The 22,490-nt window shown below is 44.6% G+C and overlaps 1 protein-coding gene across 25 annotated transcripts in view; it reads left to right on the top strand.

Moving 5' to 3' along the window:
- KIF1B (kinesin family member 1B) overlaps positions 1-22,490 on the top strand; it is a 174,369-nt gene that overhangs the window by 5,151 nt on the left and 146,728 nt on the right. For 24 of the 25 annotated variants that reach the window (XM_070079307.1, XM_070079302.1, XM_070079299.1 and 21 more), the window contains one exon: positions 15,283-15,465. In XM_070079307.1, the coding sequence (XP_069935408.1) occupies positions 15,360-15,465 (106 nt within the window). In that variant the 5' untranslated portion in view covers positions 15,283-15,359. Of the gene's footprint in view, positions 1-2,750; positions 2,979-15,282; positions 15,466-22,490 lie in introns of those variants that run through there. The other variant, XM_070079300.1, reaches the window with a different exon arrangement.

The raw sequence follows: 22,490 nt of genomic DNA, 5'->3' as shown, positions 1-22,490 counted from the left end.
ATGCCAGCCCGCATACTCCTGCCGTCCGTACTATTCCTACGGTGTCATAGGAGACCTCTCACAATGCTGGGGGTTAGTGCCACCATTAATATGGAGTCTGAAGTCTCCCCAGAGCGTGTCTTGGGTGAAGGAAAAGGTTGAATTCCTTGAACTTCTCTTTCCTCTACTTAACAGACTTGTCTGCTCTCTCTTCCAGAGAGAGGTTACTCTCTCTGACCTCAGCTAATCCCTTGGCCTTTGTTCTGGATACCACTGCCTTCCAGTCTTCAGGGGTTTGCCGTGTGGGTTGTGCGTCTTTCCCCTTTCCCTACCATTCCTTCAATGGCAGCCACCGTCCCACAGTCCCACCACGTGCTCTGACTCCCTTTGCCTCTGAAATGGGCCTGGCTGATCTTTCACATCTTGCAGTCTTTGCTTACATCTCAGTATTCCTCCTCACCACTCCCCTGGTCCCCCTGGTGTTGCTGTACTCCTACCCCATTATGCTTATTATGGTCTCTGTAGCTCTTTTATTATTTTTAATGTCCCTTCTCCCCATGCTAGAATGTAAGTGCTGTCCTAACAGGGATGTTTATCTGTTTTGTTCATTGATTTTCCCAGAAACTGCCTGTGACATTGTAGGTTCCCAGTACGTAACTGTTAAATGAAGTAGAGAAATGGGGGCGGAAAATCCCTTCTTCATTCCCATTTCCTTGCTCATGCTGGTCAGAGGCGGAATGGTGAATACTTGGGTTCCTCCTCCCGTGGCGCTCACCATATCCCGACTTCAGGGTCCTCCACTTCACAACAGTGCTCTTGCCGTGGTTTCCAGGGTGGTGCCTCCTGCCCTGAGCTTGGGCTCCTTATTTTGTGATTTCAGTCCCCTGGGCCTCTTGCTTTTCTCCATTCACACAACTGTCAGATTCATTGAACACAAATTTTTGTCTAACTTTGAAAGGCTTGCTTGTGATGTTTGGTTTTGTTTTTAGAGACTTAAATAACATTTCCCATCTTAAAAAAATAGGCTATTACAGGAGGTTTTTAATTTATTTATAATGTATACCATTTACTACTTCTAGAAAGCATTTGAATAGCTTAGCAAAAAATACCACATATATAGTAAGATTGTTAAAATATAAGAAACAAAAATCTGTGTAGCAAGAAGAAAAAATAAATACACACATTGCCTAATGTGGTTACTGTTAAAAATTCAATTATTTATTTATTTGAGAGGTGGAGAGAGAGACTCTTATTTGCTGATTCACTCTCCATATGCTCATACAGGCTGGGCTGGGACCAAAGCAGGAATATAGTCCAGGTCGCCAACGTGGATAGTAGGAACCCAGCTACCTGAACCATCGCTGCTGCTACCTCCCAGGGTCTGCATTACCAGGAAGCTGAATCAGAAGCCACAGCTAGGAATCGGGAATCTTTTTTTTTTTTTTTAATATGTATTTACTTATTTGAAAGGCAGAGTTACAGAGAGGCAGAGGTAGAGAGAAAGTTACTGCTGGTTCACTCCCCAAATTGTTGCAACTGCAGGAGCTGGGCCTATCCGAAGCCAGGAGCCAGGTGCTTCTTCCAGGTCTCCCACGTGGATGCAGGGGCCCAAGGCTTTGGGCCATCTTCTACTGCTTTCCCAGGCCCAGAGAGCTGGATCAGAAGTGAAGCAGTTGAGACTTGAACAGGGACCCACAGGGGATGCTGGCACTGCAAACGGCAGCTTCACCTGCTATGCCACAGCTCTGGCCCCAGGAATCAGGAATCTTAACTTCGAGACTAAATGCTTGCTCTGGTTATTGTAATTTAGTTTTTGGAAGTCAAAACAAAAAGAAAAAAATAAATACAGAATTTTCATTCTGGTGGAAGAAAGGCTAAAGGTTCATTCAGAGAAACTTTCCTGGTATTAAATTCTAAAAAAAAATTCTAAGAGAAAGGTGTTACAGATATCTACCTGCTTTCCAGACTGAAAATACAACATTAGAATATAGCTAAACTCTTTTTTTTATGAAGGATTTGACTGATAGGATTTGGGTATATAACTGTATGTAGAAACGAATCTGAGTACCCAGCAGGAAACTCATTATTCAGCCCTCGCAAGAGCCTGCAGTACTTGTGTTCTGTGTCCTCATCGAAAAGAAAACAAGCCTATTAAACTTCGAGTACTGATTCATCAAGTGGCCGGACTGACACGTTGTCGGCACGTAGAAGAGACTGGCCTGCATTCCTGTGCAGGTGGTGAGCTGCTTGTCAGGCATGTGGCTGCACAGGTGTGGTCAGGGGCAGATTGCAGGAAGAGGGAGTCTTGACTGATACCAAACATGAATACACTTCGGATTGAAACTTAGTATTTCTGTGCCATAGCTGGGCTGTTTGTTTTTAGGCTGGACAATTCTAAAAGTAGATGTTGTCACTCATTTTGATAGAAGAGCTTCAGTCGAATGTTGGGATTGGGATTTGTGTGGCAGAGTTCCCAGTAAATCTTTGTATAGGAGGTAACTTCAGATATTAGAATTAATTCACTTACTATATAGAATTTAGAATAAACTACCCAAACTTTGGATTTGGCCCTGCCTTTAATAAAGAAAAAAACGAGAAAAAATCATTTTCATTTAGAATTTATTTTAAACTGGGGGCTGTAGGAGCTGTTGTTTCTTGATATACTTCTTAGTTTTTGAGAATAAGATTACCAGTGAAAAGGATACTTGGTTTCTTAATTGCAGTGGCAAAAGGACATGTGTCAAATAAATCTAAAAATTGTGTCATTTTAGGTAGTGCCTAACACAGTTGGAGAGCCTAAGTCTGTTTGGCCACATTGGAAACTGAAAATCTGTTCTACAAGGAGGCTGTTCCTGTGCGGTGTGACTCCCGGTATTGGGTCAGAATGCAGAATGAAGCATTTTTTTTTATTTGATAGAGTGATAGAGATCTTCCTGAAAGTTGGATCAAGAGATCAGAAGCATGGAGTAGTTGGAACTTGAACCAGGCACTCTGATATGGTATGTGGGTGTCCTAAGCAGAAACTTAACCCACTGTACCTCACCACCTGCCCCCAGAAAAAAGTCACTCTGACTTGCATTTCCTTTTGAACTTTCATAGTGTGGCCCATGGCTGGTTTTTTCTTTGCATGTTTACCTATTTATTTATTTGAAAGGCAATGAAAAAGGGAGAGAAAGAGATAGCTCGCCTGTCTGCTGGTTTATTCCCCAAATGCTTGAAACAACCAGGGTTTAGTCAGGGCAAAGCCAAGAGCCAGAAATTTAGTTTAGGTCTCCCATGTGAGTGGCACCATCCTAAGGACTTGAGCCATCACCTGCCTCCAAGGGTGGGCATTGATAGGAAGTTAGGGGACGGGCACTGTGGTGTAGCAGGTAAGGCTGCTGCCTGCCATGCCAGCATCCCATATGGGCACTGGTTCGAGTCCCAGCTGCTCCACTTCTGATCCAGCTCTCTGCTATGGCCTGGTAAAGCAGTGGAAGATGGCCCAAGTCCTTGGGCCCCTGCACCCTTGTGGGAGACCCAGAAGAAGCTCCTGGCTTTTGGCTTCGAATCAGCGCAGTTCCGGCTATTGTGGCCAGTTGGGGAGTGAACCAGTGGATGGAAGATCTCTCTCTCTGCCTCTCCTTCTCTCTGTGTGTAACTCTGACTTTCACATAAATAAATAAATCTTTTTTTTTTTCTTTTTTGACAGGCAGAGTGGACAGTGAGAGAGAGAGACAGAGAGAAAGGTCTTCCTTTGCCATTGGTTCACCCTCCAATGGCCGCCGCGGCCGGCGCACCGCGCTGATCCGATGGCAGGAGCCAGGTGCTTATCCTGGTCTCCCATGGGGTGCAGGGCCCAAGCACTTGGGCCATCCTCCACTGCACTCCCAGGCCACAGCAGAGAGCTGGCCTGGAAGAGGGGCAACCGGGACAGAATCCGGTGCCCCGACCGGGACTAGAACCCGGTGTGCCGGCGCCGCAAGGTGGAGGATTAGCCTAGTGGGCTGCAGCGCCGGCCAAATAAATAAATCTTAATAAAAAAAAAAAAGGAAGTTAGAATTAGTAGCTGAACTGGGACTTGAACCCAGGTACTGTGATGTGGGATGCTGGAATCCCAAGTGGTGGCTTAACCCACTGTGTCACTATGCCAACCCCAATAAATAAAATTTAAAAAGAAGATAATCTTTTCTGCTGAATTACATTTTAAAGAATGAATTATAATTTTTTAAAAATTTATTTGACAGAGTTAGACTGTGAGAGAGAGAGACAGAGAGAAAGGTCTTCCTTCTGTTGGTTCACCCCACAAATGGCTGCCATGACTGGAGCTATGCCGATCCGAAGCCAGAAGCCAGGTGCTTCTTCCTGGTCTCCCATGCGGGTGCAGGGCCTAAGCACTTGGGCCATCCTCCACTGCCTTCCTGGGCCACAGCAGAGAGCTGGACTGGAAAAGGAGCAACCGGGACTAGAACCCGGCGCCCTTATGGGATGCCGGCGCCGCAGGCGGAGGATTAGCCAAGTGAGCCATGGTGCTGGCCCCGAATGAATTACAATTTAAAGGATGAATGGGTACCCAAAGTAAATTTCTTTAGCTAGAGAGCTTATTTTGAAGTGGTATGAAACATTATTGCTTATATAACATTTTTGGATTTCTTAATTTAATACTTTCCACAAAGACCAAGCAGGTTTTAGATCCCAACACTGTGTCACTGACCATGACCATACTGATAAAATGGCCACCCCAAATGTCAAAATTGCATGTGAAGTACCTCTCTGTTCTTGATCTCTGACTCCACAGTGTCAGCCGAGCAAGGTGGCTTTTTGGTGTAGTCCTGGCCATCTGGGGGAGTGAACCAGTGGATGGCAGATACTGTTCTCATCATCATTCTGCCTTTTAAATAAATAAATATTTTTAAAAAAATATAGTTGTTTTTTTTTTTTTTTTTTTTGACAGGCAGAGTGGACAGTGAGAGAGAGAGACAGAGAGAAAGGTCTTCCTTTTGCCGTTGGTTCACCCTCCAATGGCCGCCGCGGCCGGTGCGCTGCGGCTGGCGCACCGCGCTGATCCGATGGCAGGAGCCAGGAGCCAGGTGCTTCTCCTGGTCTCCCATGGGGTGCAGGGCCCAAGCACTTGGGCCATCCTCCACTGTACTCCCTGGCCACAGCAGAGAGCTGGCCTGGAAGAGGGGCAACCGGGACAGAATCCGGCGCCCCAACCGGGACTAGAACCTGGTGTGCCGGCGCCGCTAGGCGGAGGATTAGCCTAGTGAGCCGCGGCGCCGGCCTAAAAAAATATAGTTTTAAAATAAACTTATTTAAAAAGCAAAATAACAGAAAGAAAAGGATATCCGTCTATCTGCTGGTTCACTTCCCAAATGCCCTCAAAAGCCTGGGCTGGGCTAGCCTGACGCCAGCAGCCAGGAACTCCATCTGGGTCTCCCACGTGGATGGCAGGAACTCAAATATTTGGGCCACGGTCTGCTGCTCCCAGGCACTTTAACAGGAAGCTGGATTGGAAGTGGAGGTGGGATTGGGTTCCAGGCACTCCTTTGTGGGATGTGGGTATCCCAAGTGATGGCTTCACCAGCTGCCCCACTATGTCTGTCCCAAGATTGTCTTCTACATAGAATGCCTGTCGATGTAAATGTATTGTACGGCTGTCTTCTACATAGAGAACTTGATGTAAACAGTTGTGTAGCTTGCCGCCCATGTGGGAGGCAGGATGGAATTCCTGGCTTTGGCCTTGCCCACGCCTGGCTGTTGTGGCCATTTTGGGAGTGAACCAGCAGATGGAAGACCTCTCATTCCCTATCTTCCCCATTCTGTTTTTCAAGGAAACAAATATTGAAAACACACACACACACACACACACACTCTCCCACACTAGTAGTATTTCATTCTTGTTTATTTACTTTGCTACAAAATTGATTTGAGTCTTCTGCTTAGACGCCTAATAATCCAGCATGCCTCTGAAGGTCAGTGGAAATTCTGCAAGATCAAAATTTATTGAGAAAAATTCAAATGAGTTGGACTTAAATAATTCATTGTTCCTTTAAGTAAATGCTTCTGGAATGTTAGCTCCATTCCATTTCCTGATGCTTCTACTTTTGTGTCATAAGCTGTTCAGAGTCTAGAACTGAGGCTGTGTAAATGAGTGACCGTGGGTATGGTTACCTTTTCTGACTTTCTTCCCTGGCTCTTAAAAACTTGGAGAATGTATGTTTATGCTAATTATTAAGAAGTATTGCTTTCCTGTAGCTTTTTTTTTTTTTTTTTTAAGATTTATTTATTTGAAAGAGTTACACAGAGAGAGGAGAGCTGGGGGGCGGGGGTGTCTTCCATCCACAGGTTCACTCTCCGATTGGCTGCAAAGGCCGGAGCTGCACCAGTTTGAAGCCAAGAGCCAGGAACTTCTTCCAGGTCTCCCACGTGGGTGCAGGGGCCCAAGGACTTGGGCCATCTTCCACTGCTTTCCCAGGCCATAGCAGAGAGCTGGATTGGAAGTGGAGCAGCCGGGACTTGAACCGGTGCCCATATGGGATGCTGGCACTGCAGGCGACGGCTTTACCTGCTACATCACAGTGCCGGCCCCTCCTGTAACTTTATAAAGATATATTATTTCTTTATTTGAAAGGCAGTGACAGAAATAGGGAGAGAAAGAGAGGGAGCGTGTGTGCACTTGCTTCCATTCGCTGGTTTACTTTCCAGATGTCTGCAACAGCTGGCACTGGGTCTGTCTGAAGTCAGGAACCAGGAACTCCCAATAGTTTTTTATTTTTATTTTTTAAAGATTTATTTATTTTTATTTATTTTTATTTGAAAGGCAGAGTTAGAGAGGCAGAGAGAGAGAGAGAGAGAAATCTTCCATCTGCTGGTTCATTCCCCCAAATGGCCACAAAAGCTGGAGCTGGGCCAATCTGAAGCCAGGAGCCTAGAGCTTCTTCCCAGTCTCTCACACAGGTGCAGGGGCCCAAGAACTTGAGCCATCTTCTACTGCTTTCCCAGAGTTAAATTGGAAGTGTAGCAGCCAGGTCTCAAGCCAGAGCCCATATGAGATGCCAGCACTGCAGGCGGTGGTGGCCTTGCCCACTATGCCACAGCATCAGCCCCAGGAACTTAGATCTCTTACATGGGTTGCAGAAACTCAAGTACTTGGGCCATCATCTGCTGCCTCCACAGTATATTAGGAGTTGGAAATGTTGAATAACCAGACACTCACATGGGATGTGGGTGTCCCAAGCCATGGCCACTTTTTTCACTTCCCAAATGGCTGCAATGGCCAGAGCTGTGCCAAGTCAAAGCCAGGAGCCAGGAGCCTCCTCTGGTTGTTCCACGTGGGTGCAGAGGCCCAGGGACTAGGAGCATTAGGAGGGAATTGGATCAGAAGTGGAGCAGCCCAATTGGTGTATTTAAATCCTTGTGTTGTAGGGGATTAGAAAGTAGACCAAGATTGTGTTTTTTGTCCTCAAAGAAGTTATGATCTACAGTATGGATAAACAAAGTAAGTAAATTTTGTCTTGTGTAAGGTCCATGAGTGGAGAAGCATTAAACAGAAAAGCAGATGCATTTAATTTGGAGGATGAAGGTTTTAGAGAGAAGTAGCATGTGAGACGGTCCTGGAAGGGGAAGAACAAAGTGGAATTTGGAAAGAACTGGACAGCTAATGAGCCTGGGAAGGCGACAGAAGATGGCCCAAATGCTGGAGCCCCTGCCACCAGTTCAGGACACCAGGATGGAATTCTGATTCCGGCTTCAGCCTGACCCAGACTTGGCTGTTGTAGCCATTTGGGGAGTAAACCAGCAGATGGAAGATCTTTGTCTCTCTCCCTCTCTCTCTGTCCCTCTGCCTTTCAAGTAAACAAAATAAAACCTAAAACAAAAATTTTGAAAAGATGGTGGTAGAAGTGGAAAGAGATTATTTATTTATTTATTTATTTGAGAGGTAGAGTTACAGACAGTGAGAGGGAGAGACAGAGAGAAAGGTATTCCTTCCGTTGGTTCACCACCCAAATGGCCGCTACAGCCGGAGCTACGCCAGTCCAAAGCCAGGAGCCAGGTGGTTCTTCCTTGTCTCCCACGCGGGTGCAGGTGCGCAAGCACCTGCCTTCCCAGGCCACAGCAGAGAGCTGGACTGGAAGAGGAGCAACCGGGACTAGAACCAGCGCCCATATGGGATACCTGCACAGTAGGTGGAGGATTAGCCAAGTGAGCCATGGCACTGGCCCCAGAGATTTTTCTTTTAAGGTAGAAGCTATTATTTGCAAGTGATTAGTTGGATAGAGGAAGCAGACTTTTTAGCCTGTGTGAGAACAGGAGGATGGTTAAATGAAATAGGGTGGACTTAACTGGATAAGCCTTTGGTTAGAACACCTGTGTCTCATGATGGATTGCCTGAGTTTGATGCTTGCCCTCGCCCCTGATTCCGATTTCCTCCTGATGCAGACCCTGGAAGGCAGCAGTCAGTGGTTCGTGTGATTGGGTTCTTGCCACCCATATGGAGAACCTGGATTGAGTTCCTGGTTTTCATCTTCTGCCCTCCATGGCTGTTGTGGGCATTTGGGAAATGACCTAGCAGATATTCATATTTTCTCTCTATTTTATATGTCTTGCTCTCTCAAATGAATAAAAACATAAAATAAGTAGAAAAGAGGCAGAGGAGCTGGTGGTGTTTGTGGGAGGCACATTTTGGCTTTGGTTGAGCTGGGTTATGAAATGCTGGCGTGGTAGCCGGGTGGAGGAGTCAGGTGAGCTCCGTTGAACAGCAGCTAGGAGCATCCTAGCTCACAGTCACAGGTGTGTGGTCGTTTGTATCTGAAGGCCAGCAAGGAGGCTTCAGTCTCCCTTGTTTTGTTTGTAATCAGTCAGTAGGGTTCAACAATTTGGTAGGCTTCGGGTAGAAGATAAAAAGGAAAAAAAATTTTTTCATTGTTGCTTAAATACCTATAGTATTAAGTGATCATCGACATTTCAGCAATTTTGTTTCTTCTGTCATCCCTTAACAAATTCCTTAGTGTCATCTAATACCCAGTCTATGATCAGACATCCCTGATAATCTAGAAAGTGTATTTTTACACATTTTCTTGATTGAGAAATCATTGTATTTGATTGACAGATAACACAAGTCTTTTCTCTAATCCTCTCTACTGCAAGTATGTTGTTTACTCAAAGAAATCCGGTGTCTTGTGCTGTAGATGTTTCCACATTCTAGATTTGACTGATTACATCTTTGAAGTGTCATCTGAATTGCGTCTTTGCTCTTATCTGTATATCCTGTAAACTGGTAGATAGATCTCAGGATTGTTTTAACTCCCCCACCCCCAAGATTTATTTATTTATGTATTTGAAAGAGAGAGAGAGATACAGAGAGATCTTCCATCTGCCAGTTCACTACCCAAATGGCCGCAACAGTTGGGGCTGGGCCAGATAGAAGCCAGGAGCCCCATCCAGGTCTCCCACGTGGGTGCAGGGGCCCAAGGACTTGGGCCATCTTCTGCTGCTTTCCCAGGCACATTAGCAGGAAGCTGGATTGGAATGGAACACCTGGGACTCGAATTGGTGCCCACATGGGATGCTGACATTGCCGGCACCAGCCAACCTGTTATGCCACACACCTGCCCCAACTTTTTTTTTTTTTTCTGAGATTTATTTATTTGAAAGTCAGAATTACACACACACACACACACACAGGCAGACAGACAGACACAGAGAGAGAGATTGGGGCGGGGGGGATATTCCCATCTGCTGCTTCACTCCCCAGATGACCACAGCCAGGGCTGGGCCAGGCTGGAGCCAGAAGCTAGGAGCTTCTTCTGGATCTCCCATATGAGTGGCAGGGGTCCAAGCACTTGGGCCATCTTCTGTTGCTTTCCCAGGTGCATAAGCAGGGAGCTGGACGGGAAGTGGATCAGCCAGGAACTTGGTTATGGGATATGGGCCTCCTAAGTGGCAGCTTGCCCTGTACCCACAACACCTGCCCCAGTCCTGTGGATTTCTTACTGCTGCACATCAGGAGGCATATACCACTTTGGTGTTCTGTTTCTAGTGATGTTAAGATTGATTGTTTGATTTAGGTATTCTCAGCTTAATCCATAACATTCTCTCATCAACCAGCCTTTAGTCTAATGCTTTTTAGTGGCTAGTGATGATTGTGGTGGAATGTCTTTCTAGCAGTTGTGTTGGGAAAAGTGACATTGTAGTTTTTAAATTGCTTTTGCATTTATTAGCTGGAATTTTTTATTGACAATTTCTTTAAAAAATTTATTTTTTTGAAAGAGTTGGAGAGGGAGGGAGAGACAGAAAGATCTTCTATCCGCTAGGTTACTCTGCTGATGGCTTGCAGCAGCCAGGGCTGGGCCAGGCCAAAGCCAGGAGCCAGGAGCTTCTTCCTGGTCCTCCATGTGAGTGTCAGGGCCCCAAAGACCTGGGCCATCTTCTGGTGCTTTTCCCAGGCCATTAGCAGGGAGCTGGATCAGAAGTGGAGCAGCCGGGACATGGACCAGTGCCCATATGGGATGCCTGTTTTGCAGATGGCAACTTTATCCACTATGCCACAAGGTCAACCCCAGAAATTTTTTTAAAAAAGTTTAATTATTTGAAAAGCAGAGTGACAGAGAGAGAGAAAGGGGGAAAGAGAGAGCTATTCTATTCACTGATTCACTCCCCAAATGGCCATAATGTTTGGGGTTGGTCCAGGCCTAAGCCAGGAGTCTAGAAGTCCATCTGGTCTCCTCTCCTATGTGGGTGCAGGGGCCCAAGAACTTGGGCCATATTCTGCTGCCTTTGCAGGTGCATGAGCAGGAAGCTGGATTGGAAGTGGAGCAGCCGGGACTTGAACTGGTGCCTCTGAGATGTGAGGTTGGCTCACAGTAGCAGCTATACTGCTGCTCCACAATGCCAGTGCCCTTCATCTTTTTGATTGTCCAAAATACTTTATTCAAGATATGTAGACTAGCTGTACGGTCAGTTGTTTCATTTGCTAGTTTTCACCAAAGGTTTTAAAAGATATTTATTGATTGATTTGAAAGGCAGTTACAGAGAGAGAAAGAGATCCTCCATATGCTGGTTCACACCCCAGAATGGCTGCAGTGGCCAAGGCTGGGCAAGGCCAAAGCCAGGAGCCCCGAGTTTCTTCTGGGTCTCCCACGTGGGTGCAGGGCCCAAGGACTTGGGTCATCTTCCACTGCTTTCCTAGGCATATTATCAGGGAGCTGGATCAGAAGTAGAGCAGCTAGCACTCAAACCAGCGCCCATATAGGATGCTGGCACTGCAGGTGGTGGTTTAAACCGCTGTGCCACAGCACCAGCCCCTCACCAAAATAATCTGATTTTCCTGTCTTTGACCAGTAGGAGCTCCTTTAAATTGGCATCTGTGTCCCCTTGACTAAACCCCTTTTATCTTTAATAGATTTCTTGCTTTGGAAGACACTAAAATGTCCTCTGATTATCTTGAAATTTGTTGCCCAGACTTGAAATTTGTCATTTTTTCCCCAGTGAGATCAAGTTCAAAGAGATTTTTGAAGGAATAATTTTCACGTTGAGAAGCTGTTAAAGAGCAGTGCTGGACAGAAAGCAGCCGTGTAAAATGATAGGCATGTTGTTACCGTGTGTTTGGGGCTTTCAGCGCTGTGGGAATACCACTGATGTCTGAGATGTTTGGGTCAGGCATTTTGGAAGAGGTAAGGCTGGAACTGGGCAGTCACTGAAAGAAGATGAAAACTCAGAAGCCCTTAGTAGGGGAGAAATAAGGAGGAGGTGTGCAAGAACGTGCGTGGGAGAGTGAAGGAGGCTGTTCAGAACACAGAGCACCTTGACTTTCTTGTTGTAAACTCTTGTGTTTGGGATTGACTTGACAGTCATGGTTCAGAAAGGTTGATTTTTCGTCAGAGCTAAACACTGGTTTAGAGCAGGAGTTCTCCACCCCCCCAGCTTAATGTTTTATTTATTATTTTTGAGATTATGATTTTTTTAAAGCAGGGATTCTTGGCTAGGGATTTGCAGCATATCTTTGAGAAATTAACAGACTCGTATCTGGGTCCTGTCTGAAAACTGTGGGAAGTCTAGGCTCATTTGCTTTTCAAAAGACCCACAGGGGATGCTGTTGTGTACACCTCTGCTAAAGGACTCTTGGATCAAAGACCAAAAACAGCTGTTCATTTATTACCAGTATTCTGGGCGTGTAGTAGTAAGGACATGGGACTGAAAAGAAGAGAGGGATAGAATAATGCAAATTTGGCCGGCGCCGCGGCTCAATAGGCTAATCCTCCGCCTAGCGGCGCCGGCACACCGGGTTCTAGTCCCGGTCGGGGCGCCGGATTCTGTCCCGGTTGCCCCTCTTCCAGGCCAGCCCTCTGCTGTGGCCAGGGAGTGCAGTGGAGGATGGCCCAGGTGCTTGGGCCCTGCACCCCATGGGAGACCAGGAAAAGCACCTGGCTCCTGGCTCCTGCCATCGAATCAGCGCGGTGCGCCGGCCGCAGCGCGCTGGCCGCGGCGGCCATTGGAGGGTGAACCAACGGCAAAGGAAGACCTTTCTCTCTGTCTCTCTCTCTCACTGTCCACTCTGCCTGTCAAAAAAAAAAAAAAAAAAAAAAAAAAAAAAAAAAAAAGAATAATGCAAATTTATATCTTAAAAGTTTTCATAGGATACTTTGCAAACAGTGTTACTACTAATTCAAGGATTCAAAGAGGGGAAACAAAGATGATGCCCATGATTTATGATTTGGGAGCTTGGGAGAATGGTGCTGATAGAAAGGGGAAGACTGGCATATTCTGCTATTTTAGGGGAAAAGATCATGGCGTTCTGGACATGATGAGTGTTGGGAGGCTAGCTATATGTCAAAGGGAACTCTGGGTGGTTGAAATATGTTTTATGTCTTGCTTTTTCTGAGTGCTTCATTCTTTTTTGCGAAAGCACTGAACTAGTGAGTTGTGAGTATGTCAGGCTTCATTGATTGGGAGCGTCAGTAGCCCCCAGTTTTCATTTGATTAATGTTATCACAAAATATTTGGTATATTAAATAATGTAAAAAGGGAAAACAGGCTGGAAAAACATTGCAACAAACAAAAATATTAGCATCAAAATACAATCATTTGAAACAAAAATCAGCAAACCAGGCAACAGCATTTTTAAAAAACGATTTGTTTATTTGTAAGGCGGAGTCCAAGAGAGGGGAGGAGAGAGTCAGAGAGAAGGATATCCTCCATCCGCTGGCTCACTCCCCAAATGACCGCAATGGCCAGGGCGGGGCCAGGCTGAAGCCAGGAGCCCAGAACTCCATCCAGGTCTCCTGTGCAGATGGCAGGGGCCCAAGGACTTGAATCATCTGCTGCTTTCCCAAGCACATTAACAGGAAGCTGGATCAGAAGCAGAGAAGCTGGTACTCAAACTGACACTTAATAAGGGTTGCTGGCATTGCCGGCTGTGGCTTAACCTGCTGTGCCCCAACGCTGGCTCCCCAGGCAATAGAATTAAACACAGAATTCTCACAACTGGGGAACAACTGATCAATTCATTCCTTCAGGAAATATTGCCTGAGTTCCTGCATCATGTACTGCCTAAGTACTAGCAAACAAGACAGTGTCTGGTGATGTGAGGGATGAGTGGTAGACATGTTCTAAAACTTAAGACTTTCAAGTGGTGATACTGCATTAAGAAAGAAGAAGGGGACTGGTGCTGTGGCTCAGCAGGTTAAGCTGCTCTCTGTGATGCTGGCTTCTCACATTGGAGTGCCAGTTCCAGTCCCAGCTCCTTTGCTCTGGTCCAGCTTCTTGCTAATTTGCATGGGAAGGCAGCAGAGGGCCTGTGCCAACCACGTGCGAGGCCATGATGGGGTCCTGGTTCCTGGCTTCTGCCAGACCTAGCTCTGGCTGTTGCTGGAATTGGAGGAGTAAACCAGTGGACGGAAGACCTCTTTCTCTGTCTTTCCCCCTCTCTCTGTCACTGTGCGTTTCAAATAAACCAATAAAAAAATGATAGGTGTAGAGTGAGATTTTGGTTTATTTATTTATTTTTGCCTTTTCTTGGGCAAAGCATTGGTAATATTGTACAGCTATAGGTTAGCATTACTAATCTTCACCGAATTACACAGGAAGAGATCAGTCAGATTTAGGTTCTTTTGGGTTCCCAGATAATTTAACTGAAAGACTTTTTAAAGCTTTTTCTGTTTGGCTCCTCCTGAAGGTGTTTATATAATGGGCATTGTTTAGATTTCTTCCTGACTAGAGAGATCATTTGTTTCTGGTGGAAATTACTTATGTGTGTTCTTTTCACAGAATAGTGTTGGTTTTGTTTTGTTGGGAGGGAAACCATTCCTCTGGAAAATGTGGCTTAATTCAGCAGTGAAATGCAGTGATTTGATTCTGCCGTGAGTCACTGGCATATCTGAGAGGGCTCAGGTCTTTGAACCTTCTCTGGGCATCCTGCAGGGTGTTGCAGGGGTCAACAACTGCCAGCTATCTTCTGAGTTAAAGGAAATCGTTGCCCAGTTAGAGGAGCTTGCTAGAGCTTCTCTTTGTTCATTGCTGTTGGCTGTACACTGGTATCATGTAACTAAATGTTTCAGACTTTAATATAGAAAGTTTAGTGCATTTCTCTCTTTTTAATCATTAGGGATTTTTTAAAAGATTTTATTTATTTGTGTGAGAGGTAGAGTTACAGAGAGAGGGAAAGACAGAAAGAAAGGTCTTGCATCCATTGCTTCACTCCCCAAGTGGAAGCAGTGGCTGGAGCTGATCCTATGAAGCCAGGAGCTTCCTCCAGGTCTTCCACATGGGTGTAGGAGCCCAAGCACTTGGGCCATCTTCTGTTTTCCTAGTCCATAGCAGAGAGCTGGATCGGAAGAGGAGCAGCCAGGATTCACACTGGTGCTCATATGGAATGCTGGTGCTGCAGGCGGAGGCTCAGCCCCTACGCCACAGCGCCAGCCCCCTAGTACATTTCTTAAAAAAAAAAAAAAAAAAAAGGCAGGTGGTTTGCAGATGGAAAGTTACCTGTTTGAATAACTACAATATATAAACATGTTTTCATTTATTACTGAAGATTGATATGGTAACACAGAATAAAATAGATGCTTGTTATTTTATAGTTATATTTTCTATTAATAAGTTTAGGGACTTTTAGTTATGGGAAAGAGATAATGGGATTGGAAAACAATTGGCCTGTAATTCTTTTGATCATTGTAGTGTTGGGAATATACGGTTTGCAGGGGAGGACAGGGAGGAGGCTTTCTAGAAATGGAAACAGGAATGAACTAAGGTAGTAGCTGTTACGCTTAGGTTAGCCCATGTTTTAATTCTGAGTATCTTATATGGATTTTTTTCTTTTTAAAGGAAACTTGAACATAACTTCAACAGAAACTTTGATTCTTTATTTCTGGACTGCATATTTATCTGCCGAGGCCGTCAGGATGTCGGGAGCCTCGGTGAAGGTGGCAGTGCGGGTGAGGCCCTTCAATTCTCGCGAGACCAGCAAGGAATCCAAGTGCATCATTCAGATGCAAGGCAACTCGACCAGTGAGTGCATCGTTATTATTCTTGCTGTTGTTATCTTACCACCCGTGCTTCTCACCAGTTTCTCCTTCCCTTCTCTTCTTGCCGTGATGGATCTGAGTGAATATTTGTGTATTTGTGAATATTTGTGTAGCACTTTGAACTCTGCCACTCTGAATGATCCACTGAGTGTCTTCCCCCTGGGTGTTTGCTGCAGTGTACTTAATTCTGGGTTCTTCGCTCTTTACAGTTGAGAAACTCTGAATAACTGAATTAATTTGGTGATAATGTGTGTTTAGTTGAAATACTAATGATAATAATGTTGTAAGCAGTGGTTTTTATTAAATCCTGATGTTGCCAGCATTGTGACTTCCCATCCACTTCCTTGCTAATGTACTTGAGAAGGCAGCAGATGATGGCTAAAGTACTTGGGCCCCTGCCACCCATGTACAAGACAAGGATGGAGTTTGTGGCTCCTGTCTTCAGCCTGCCCTGGCCCTGGCCTTTGTGACCATGTGGAAGTAGGTGGAAGCGATCTCTGTGTTCACCCTCACTCACTCTCTCTGTCTCTCTCTCTGCCCCTCCTCTCCCTTTCTGTCTTTGCCTTTCAGATAAATAAATAAATAACCTTTTTTTTTTTTAATTTATTTATTTGAAAGTCAGAGTTACACAGAGAGAGAAAGAGAGAGAGAGGTCTTCATCCACTGGTTCACTCCCCAACTGGCCACAATGGCTGGGGCTATGCCAATCCAAAGCCAGGAGCCAGGAGCCTCTTCTGGGTCTCCCAAGTGGGTGCAGGGGCCCAACAGCCCAAAGTCCTTGGGCCATCCTCCACTGCTTTCCCAGGCCATCACAGAAAGCTGGATAGGAACTGGAGCAGCGGGTCTCGAACCGGCACCCATATGGGATGCGGGCACTGCAGGTGGCGGCTTTACCTGCTGTGCCACGGTGCTGGCCCCAACCTGTGGGGAGCAACTCGGACTAGACTGTTACTGAAATTAAGACTTATTCTATGCATCTGCTCTCCCACAATATGGCGCTGGGAGAGGAGTAAACAACTTTTACACAGCTGCCTCCAGTTCGACCATTGACCTGCAGGAGCTGATCCTGCTCCTGATTGGAGAGCAGCGTGCTCGGCGTGTGGGTAGCAGAGTTGGGATTGGTGGAAGAGGACTATAAAGGAGGAGAGAGACAACATGCACCAGGAACATCTATCTGAAGGAACACCTGAGCAGCCCCCGAGAGAGCCGGCCGGTGGTGTGCCGCTCGCTCCCCCGCGGAAGTGGGGAAAGTGGCAGGGGGAACCGCCTTTCCACGGAGGTGGAAGGTCGGTAGCCAACCCAGGAAGGACCAGCAGCAAACCCAGGAAGGGCCGAGCAGACAAAAGAACAGCGCAGGGTCCTGTGTTGTTCCTCCACGAAGAGGGGGAGCGACACCAACCTATTTTTTTTTATAAAGGTCTTGACATAAAGTGTACTTATTAAGGCCCCAAGATTTGCTATTTTTCTTTCTGCATTTAAAAAAATTTGTTTATTTTTATTTCTTGCTGATGTGCAAGCTTCAGCAAGTGCTTAGGTTCCTGCCTACCGCCCATGTGGGAGATCCAGATGAAGTTCTTGGCCCTGACTTTGCCCTGGCCCAGCCTTGCATTTGGACAGTGAACCAGTGGACAGTGTCTCTGAAATCTTCAACTTTTTAAAAAAATATAGATTTATTTATTTATTTGAAAGACAGAGCAGATCTTCAGTCCACTTGTTCACTCCCCAAATTGCCTTAATGACTTGGACTGGGCCAGGCCAAAGCCAGGAGCTTGGAACTCTATCCAGGTCTTGCACGTGGGTGGCAGGGATCCAGGCACTTGGGCATCTTCCAGTGCCTTCGCAGACACGTTAACAGGGAACTGAATCAGAAGCGGAGCAGTAGGGACTCAAACCAGTGTTCCAACAGGAGATGTTGATGCCAACCCACTGTGCCACAATATCAACCTGTTAATCTAACTTTTCGATGAATCAGAATTGTTGTTGCTTTAGACAGGTTACTGCTGAAGTAACCATTTTGTCCTCATCTGCTTATGTGCCATTTGCCAATGTTCTTTATAGAGGAGTCTGCCGGAGGGAAATGTTTGTTTCAGAGAAAGTCGGCTGTATGTTTAGCCCACATTTCAGGGTAATTCGCAGATAGCTTTGAACTTTCTGTTGTTTGTGCTCTGCTCTGATTTTCATTGAGAGGGCTTATAACAATTTTTTTTTAATTTTTTTTCAAGATTAGAAAACAGGAGTCTAAACAGGCCAGTGATTTAGGAAATACTAAGAGATTATGCAGCACAGATATCTAGTATATGTGTAATAGTATGCTGAGTACTAAGAAGAGTGAAAAAGTAGTCCATCCATGATCCAGGAAGATAAGATTATTAGAATATGTGGTAAACTTAAAAGCCTTGCTGTAGTTCTGGGTTTCTATAATTTAGGGTAGTTATAAAGAGTAGACCTTGGACTGCTTGATTTCTTTTTTATTTTATTTATTTTTTTAATTATTTGTAAGGTAGAGTTAGAGACACAGAGAGGGAGAAACAGACAGAATGAGATCTTCCATCTGCTGGTTCACTCCCCCTGTGGCTGCAATGGTTGGGCTAAGCAGGTTAAAGCCAGGAGCCTGGAACTCCATCTGGGCCTCCTACTGAGATGGAAGAGGTCCAAGTCATTGGGCCATCATCCACTGCCTTAGTAGGAAGCTGAATCAGAGGCAGAGCAGCCAAGCCCTGGCTGTTGTGGCTATTTGGGGAGTGAACCAGTGGATGGAATGTTCTGGAAGATTTTCTTATTCTCTTGCTGTTTCCCCCTTTCTCTGTTACTCTGCCTCTCAAATAAATTTTTAAACAACAACAAAAAATGATGCTAAAAAATGATGGAATTCTTTTGGGAATAGGGTCACAAAAATGGAGTTTATGGAATGTACATTATCTCCTACAAAATCTCTAGAATGATTAAAAATGGATTTTTGGATGAAATAGCACAGAACTGCCTAGTTTTTATTAACAGTAATTTGGTTAGAATGGGCTTGTACTAGTGCCCTTAACACCAGTCTGTGGACCACTTAAAGCACAGTGCTGAATTACTAATGGTTTTACCTCCATATTTTATCCAAAACCTTTGAAAAGGACAGGCTGGGCAGCTGTGGTTGGCCCTGCTTGTCCTTTCTTTCCCCCTTGTTCTTTTGTGAGTCTGCCATATGTGAGTTTGTGAGATCACCATGGGACCCGGCCCTGAAGGAGTTTATAAGTTTGTGGTGGAGGAGACAAGCCATACTAAAATAACTTCCATCCATAGTAAAAGTGATCAAAGCAATAGTTGCACAAAAAGGACTTTTAAAGAAATGCAGATGTGAGTTTGGTGAAGGGCAAATGTAAGGATTCATCAGTGAGAAAGGATTTAAGCTGGACCTTGAGTGAGTATGATTTAGATTAGATATTCAGTAGACAAGAAGGCTTCAGAAAGCTCATGGAGGACACAAAAATATAAGAAAACTGTGCATAGACTTCAGCTTTTTTTTTTTTGCACCAAAACAGACTTATTTTTAAATTTCATTTTCCGCAAACGTTTTGAAGTACCTTTACTTTTGGGAATGATTTCTGAGCTGGAGCTCATTAAAGCTTTTTAGTGGTGGTGCTGGGAGTGGATTATGACACTCCTCACACTCATCTGCTCTGACACGGTGCCTCCTTGCATGTGAAATTTCAGCTAAGTTAGCATTTGTCTACTGAAACAAAATTCCTCATTAGATGAATAAGCCTTGAAAAAATTAGGGTGCATTTTCTAGCTTAATACTTTGTTGTGGCTCCTGGGGTTTGGGATAATTTTGTTCCTTTTGAAGGTTGTTGTCTCAGAAAGCAACTAGCTGTAAGAGAACTATCATGTTTATTGTATGAGAAACTTTTCCTCTAGAAATTTTTCTACTTTCTGTTTTCAATTTTTATATGGCAGTTTCTTAGTAATTTGATATGTAATCCAAATAATTTTTAAGTGAGAGATTTTGAGACAGGCATTTGTATAGAAGATGCTATGTTTAGAAAGTATTCATGGCTTGTTTTAAAAAAAGCCATTGGGCTTAGATTGAGAGTACATGCATTGTGAACATAGCATAGTGGCAAAAAAAAAAAAAAAAAAAAAAAAGAAAGAAAAGAAATGAAATGAATATGCCATAGCCACATGTGTTAGCTGCATTAAAAAGGCTGCTGTGCTGGCAAGCTGGCTGGGGCTGCTGCTCACGGGGGCTATAGCTGATTGCAGATGGAATGCAGTGGAATGTTCCTGCCATAAGGTCTCCTGTGAAAAAAGGGCAGGAGTTAAAGAGAACTTTCAGGAATGTGCCAGATCTGAAAACTGAGTGCTGGACATTTTATTTAAGTACTCTCTGGTCTTGGAGGAAATATTTTCCACAGCACAGATAAATGTTGCTACTTTGACATTTTGGAGTCCAAAGCACATACGAATGGCTTTGTTCAGTAATATCCCATTATATTCTGAGTTTCTTCTACTTTGGAAGATTTTTAAAAAAAGATTTATTTATTTGAAAGGCAGAGAGAGGAGACAGACACACAGGCAGACACACAGGACCTGCAGAGACAGAGTGAGAGAGCGCCTGTCTGCTGGTTTTCTCTCCAAATGCCCACAGTGGCTCCAGGCTGGGCTGGGCTGAAGCGGAGACCCTGGAACTCAACCCAGGTTTCCCATGTGGGTGGTAGGAGCCCAGTTACTGAGCTACTGCTGCTGCCCCCAGGTCTGCATTAGCAGGAAGTTGGAGTCAGGAGTGGGAGCCAGGACTGAAACCCAGGAATCTGATATGGGATGTAGTTGTTTTACCACCAGGCCAAACACCCATCCCTTTGGAAGCATGCTTTGTTGTCTGGTTATTTTGTAAAAAGGAAAAGTGGGGCAAAGTTAATGATCTTAATGTTCACATTTATGGTTAAGTTATGTGTGTAAATGTGGAATCATTCAACCTTCATAAATATCCTCTGAAAAACAGGAAATGTATAGAACTGGTTTTCACTTAAGATATTTTGCTTTGTCTGTAGCCACATTCTATCTCTTGTTCTTTGGTAGATCTTTTTAATGTATTTATCAAAATTCCTTTGCCTAGGAACTTTTATTCTTTCAATACTCAATAGAAATAATCATTTATTGTATTGCTAATATTGTATGTTTTTAAGGCTTTTTCATTCACACATGTGTATTTCTAAACCAAATGCTGCATGCCACAACTGATACAAAAATTATTTCATTTCTGAAAATGTGGGATGGGTTAAAGGAAGGACAGAATGGGGTTTGTAAATGAAGGCTTAGGGAGGAATGGTTTTAGATTTGTATGCTTTTCTAACATGAGTTAGTGTAACCACATGAAATAAGTGTGACTGTACACAGATGTCCTTGTGAACATTCTGGATGAAGACAGATCTTCTCTCACCTCCTTAACACAACCTGCTGTTGCATTTTCATGGGTTTTGTTCCATTTTGGTTAAGTGCATGCAGTGTTTGCATAATTTTGTTTTCTAGTCTTTTTTTTTTCTCATTAGTATTAGCTAGTTCTCACTTATATTTTAGTCTGAATTTTCTTTTCTCAGGACCAATAATTATACTTCTATCTCTGTTGAGGTGAGAACCTCTTCAGTTTTCAGTGAAAATGTGTGAGTTTTCCAAGAGAGAGGGTAATCATCTTTTTTTTTTTTTTAAGATTTATTTATGTATTTATTTATTTGAGGGGCAGAGTTAGAGAGTGAGAAGCAGAGAGAAAGGTCTTCCATCTGCTGGTTCACCCCCAAATGGCAGCAACACCAGAGCTGGGCTAATCCAAAGCCAGGAGCCAGGAGCTCCTCTGGTTCGCCCATGTGGGTGCAGGGGCACAAGGACCTGGGCCATTTTCTACTGCTTTCCCAGGCCACAGCAGAGAGCTGGATCAGAAGAGGAGCAGCCAGTATGCAAGGTGGCACCCATATGGGGTGCTTTAACCTACTATGCCACAGTGCCAGCTCCTTTGGTACGCCTTAAAAAGGGATCTGTGTCTCCCCCAAAAAGGTAGAGAATCACTACCTCAGAAGCAGAACTAGGTTTTGTTTTTCAAGGTTTTTCCAGGGTAAGCCAGGACATAATTTTTTTTTAAGATTTATGTATTTATTTGAAAGAGTTACACAAAGAGAATGAGAGGCAGAGAGAAAGAGAGAGAGAGGGCTTCCACCCTCTGGGTCATTCCCCAAATGGCCATAATGGCTAGAGCTGTGCTGATCTGAAGCCAGGAGCCAGGAGCTTCTTCCAGGTCTCCCATGTGAATGCAGGGGCCCAAGGACTTGGGCCATCTTCTACTGCTTTCCCAGGCCATAGCAGAGAGCTGGATCAGAAGTGGAACAGCCAGGGCTCAAACCGGTGCCCACATGGAATGCCTGCCCTGCAGGCAGTGGCTTTACCCACTATGCTACAGTGCCAGCTCCCATAATTTGTTAAATCAGATGGAGGTTAAACTCCATAGCATCACATCCAAGGCATTCCCAGTGTGGCCAGAGCAGGATAAGGCCGGCTGTTCAGGTACTGCTTCTCCACCTCCACAGCCTATGCTGTAATTTTAGAATTTCCAGGTTTTTTTTTTTTCTTTTTTGAAGATTTATTTATTTTACTTGAAAGTCAGAGTTACACAGAGAGACAAGGAGAGGATGGAGCTCCTGTCTCCTGGCTTCAGATCAGTGCAGCTCTGGACGTTGCGGCCAATTGGGGAGTGAACCAATGGAAGGAAGACCTCTCTCTCTCTCTCTCTGCCTCTTCCTCTCCTCTATCTGTGTAACTCCGACTTTCAAATAAATGAATAAATCTAAAAAAATAAAAGTTGTTATTAATGTAAAGAACAGATTTAATATATTTCAAAGATACCATTCTAAGAACATAAGGTTACTTCTTTTCCTCCCATCCTCCCTCCTATGTTGCTATTAAAACCATGCATGTCTTGCAGTTTTTTTGTTGTTGTTTTGTTTTGTTTTACAAATACCTGCTATGGAGCATGTATTT

Source organism: Oryctolagus cuniculus, chromosome 7 (assembly GCF_964237555.1).
Source record: "Oryctolagus cuniculus chromosome 7, mOryCun1.1, whole genome shotgun sequence".
NCBI classification, from domain to species: Eukaryota; Metazoa; Chordata; class Mammalia; order Lagomorpha; family Leporidae; genus Oryctolagus; species Oryctolagus cuniculus.
This window is presented reverse-complemented; position numbering and strand designations above follow the sequence as displayed.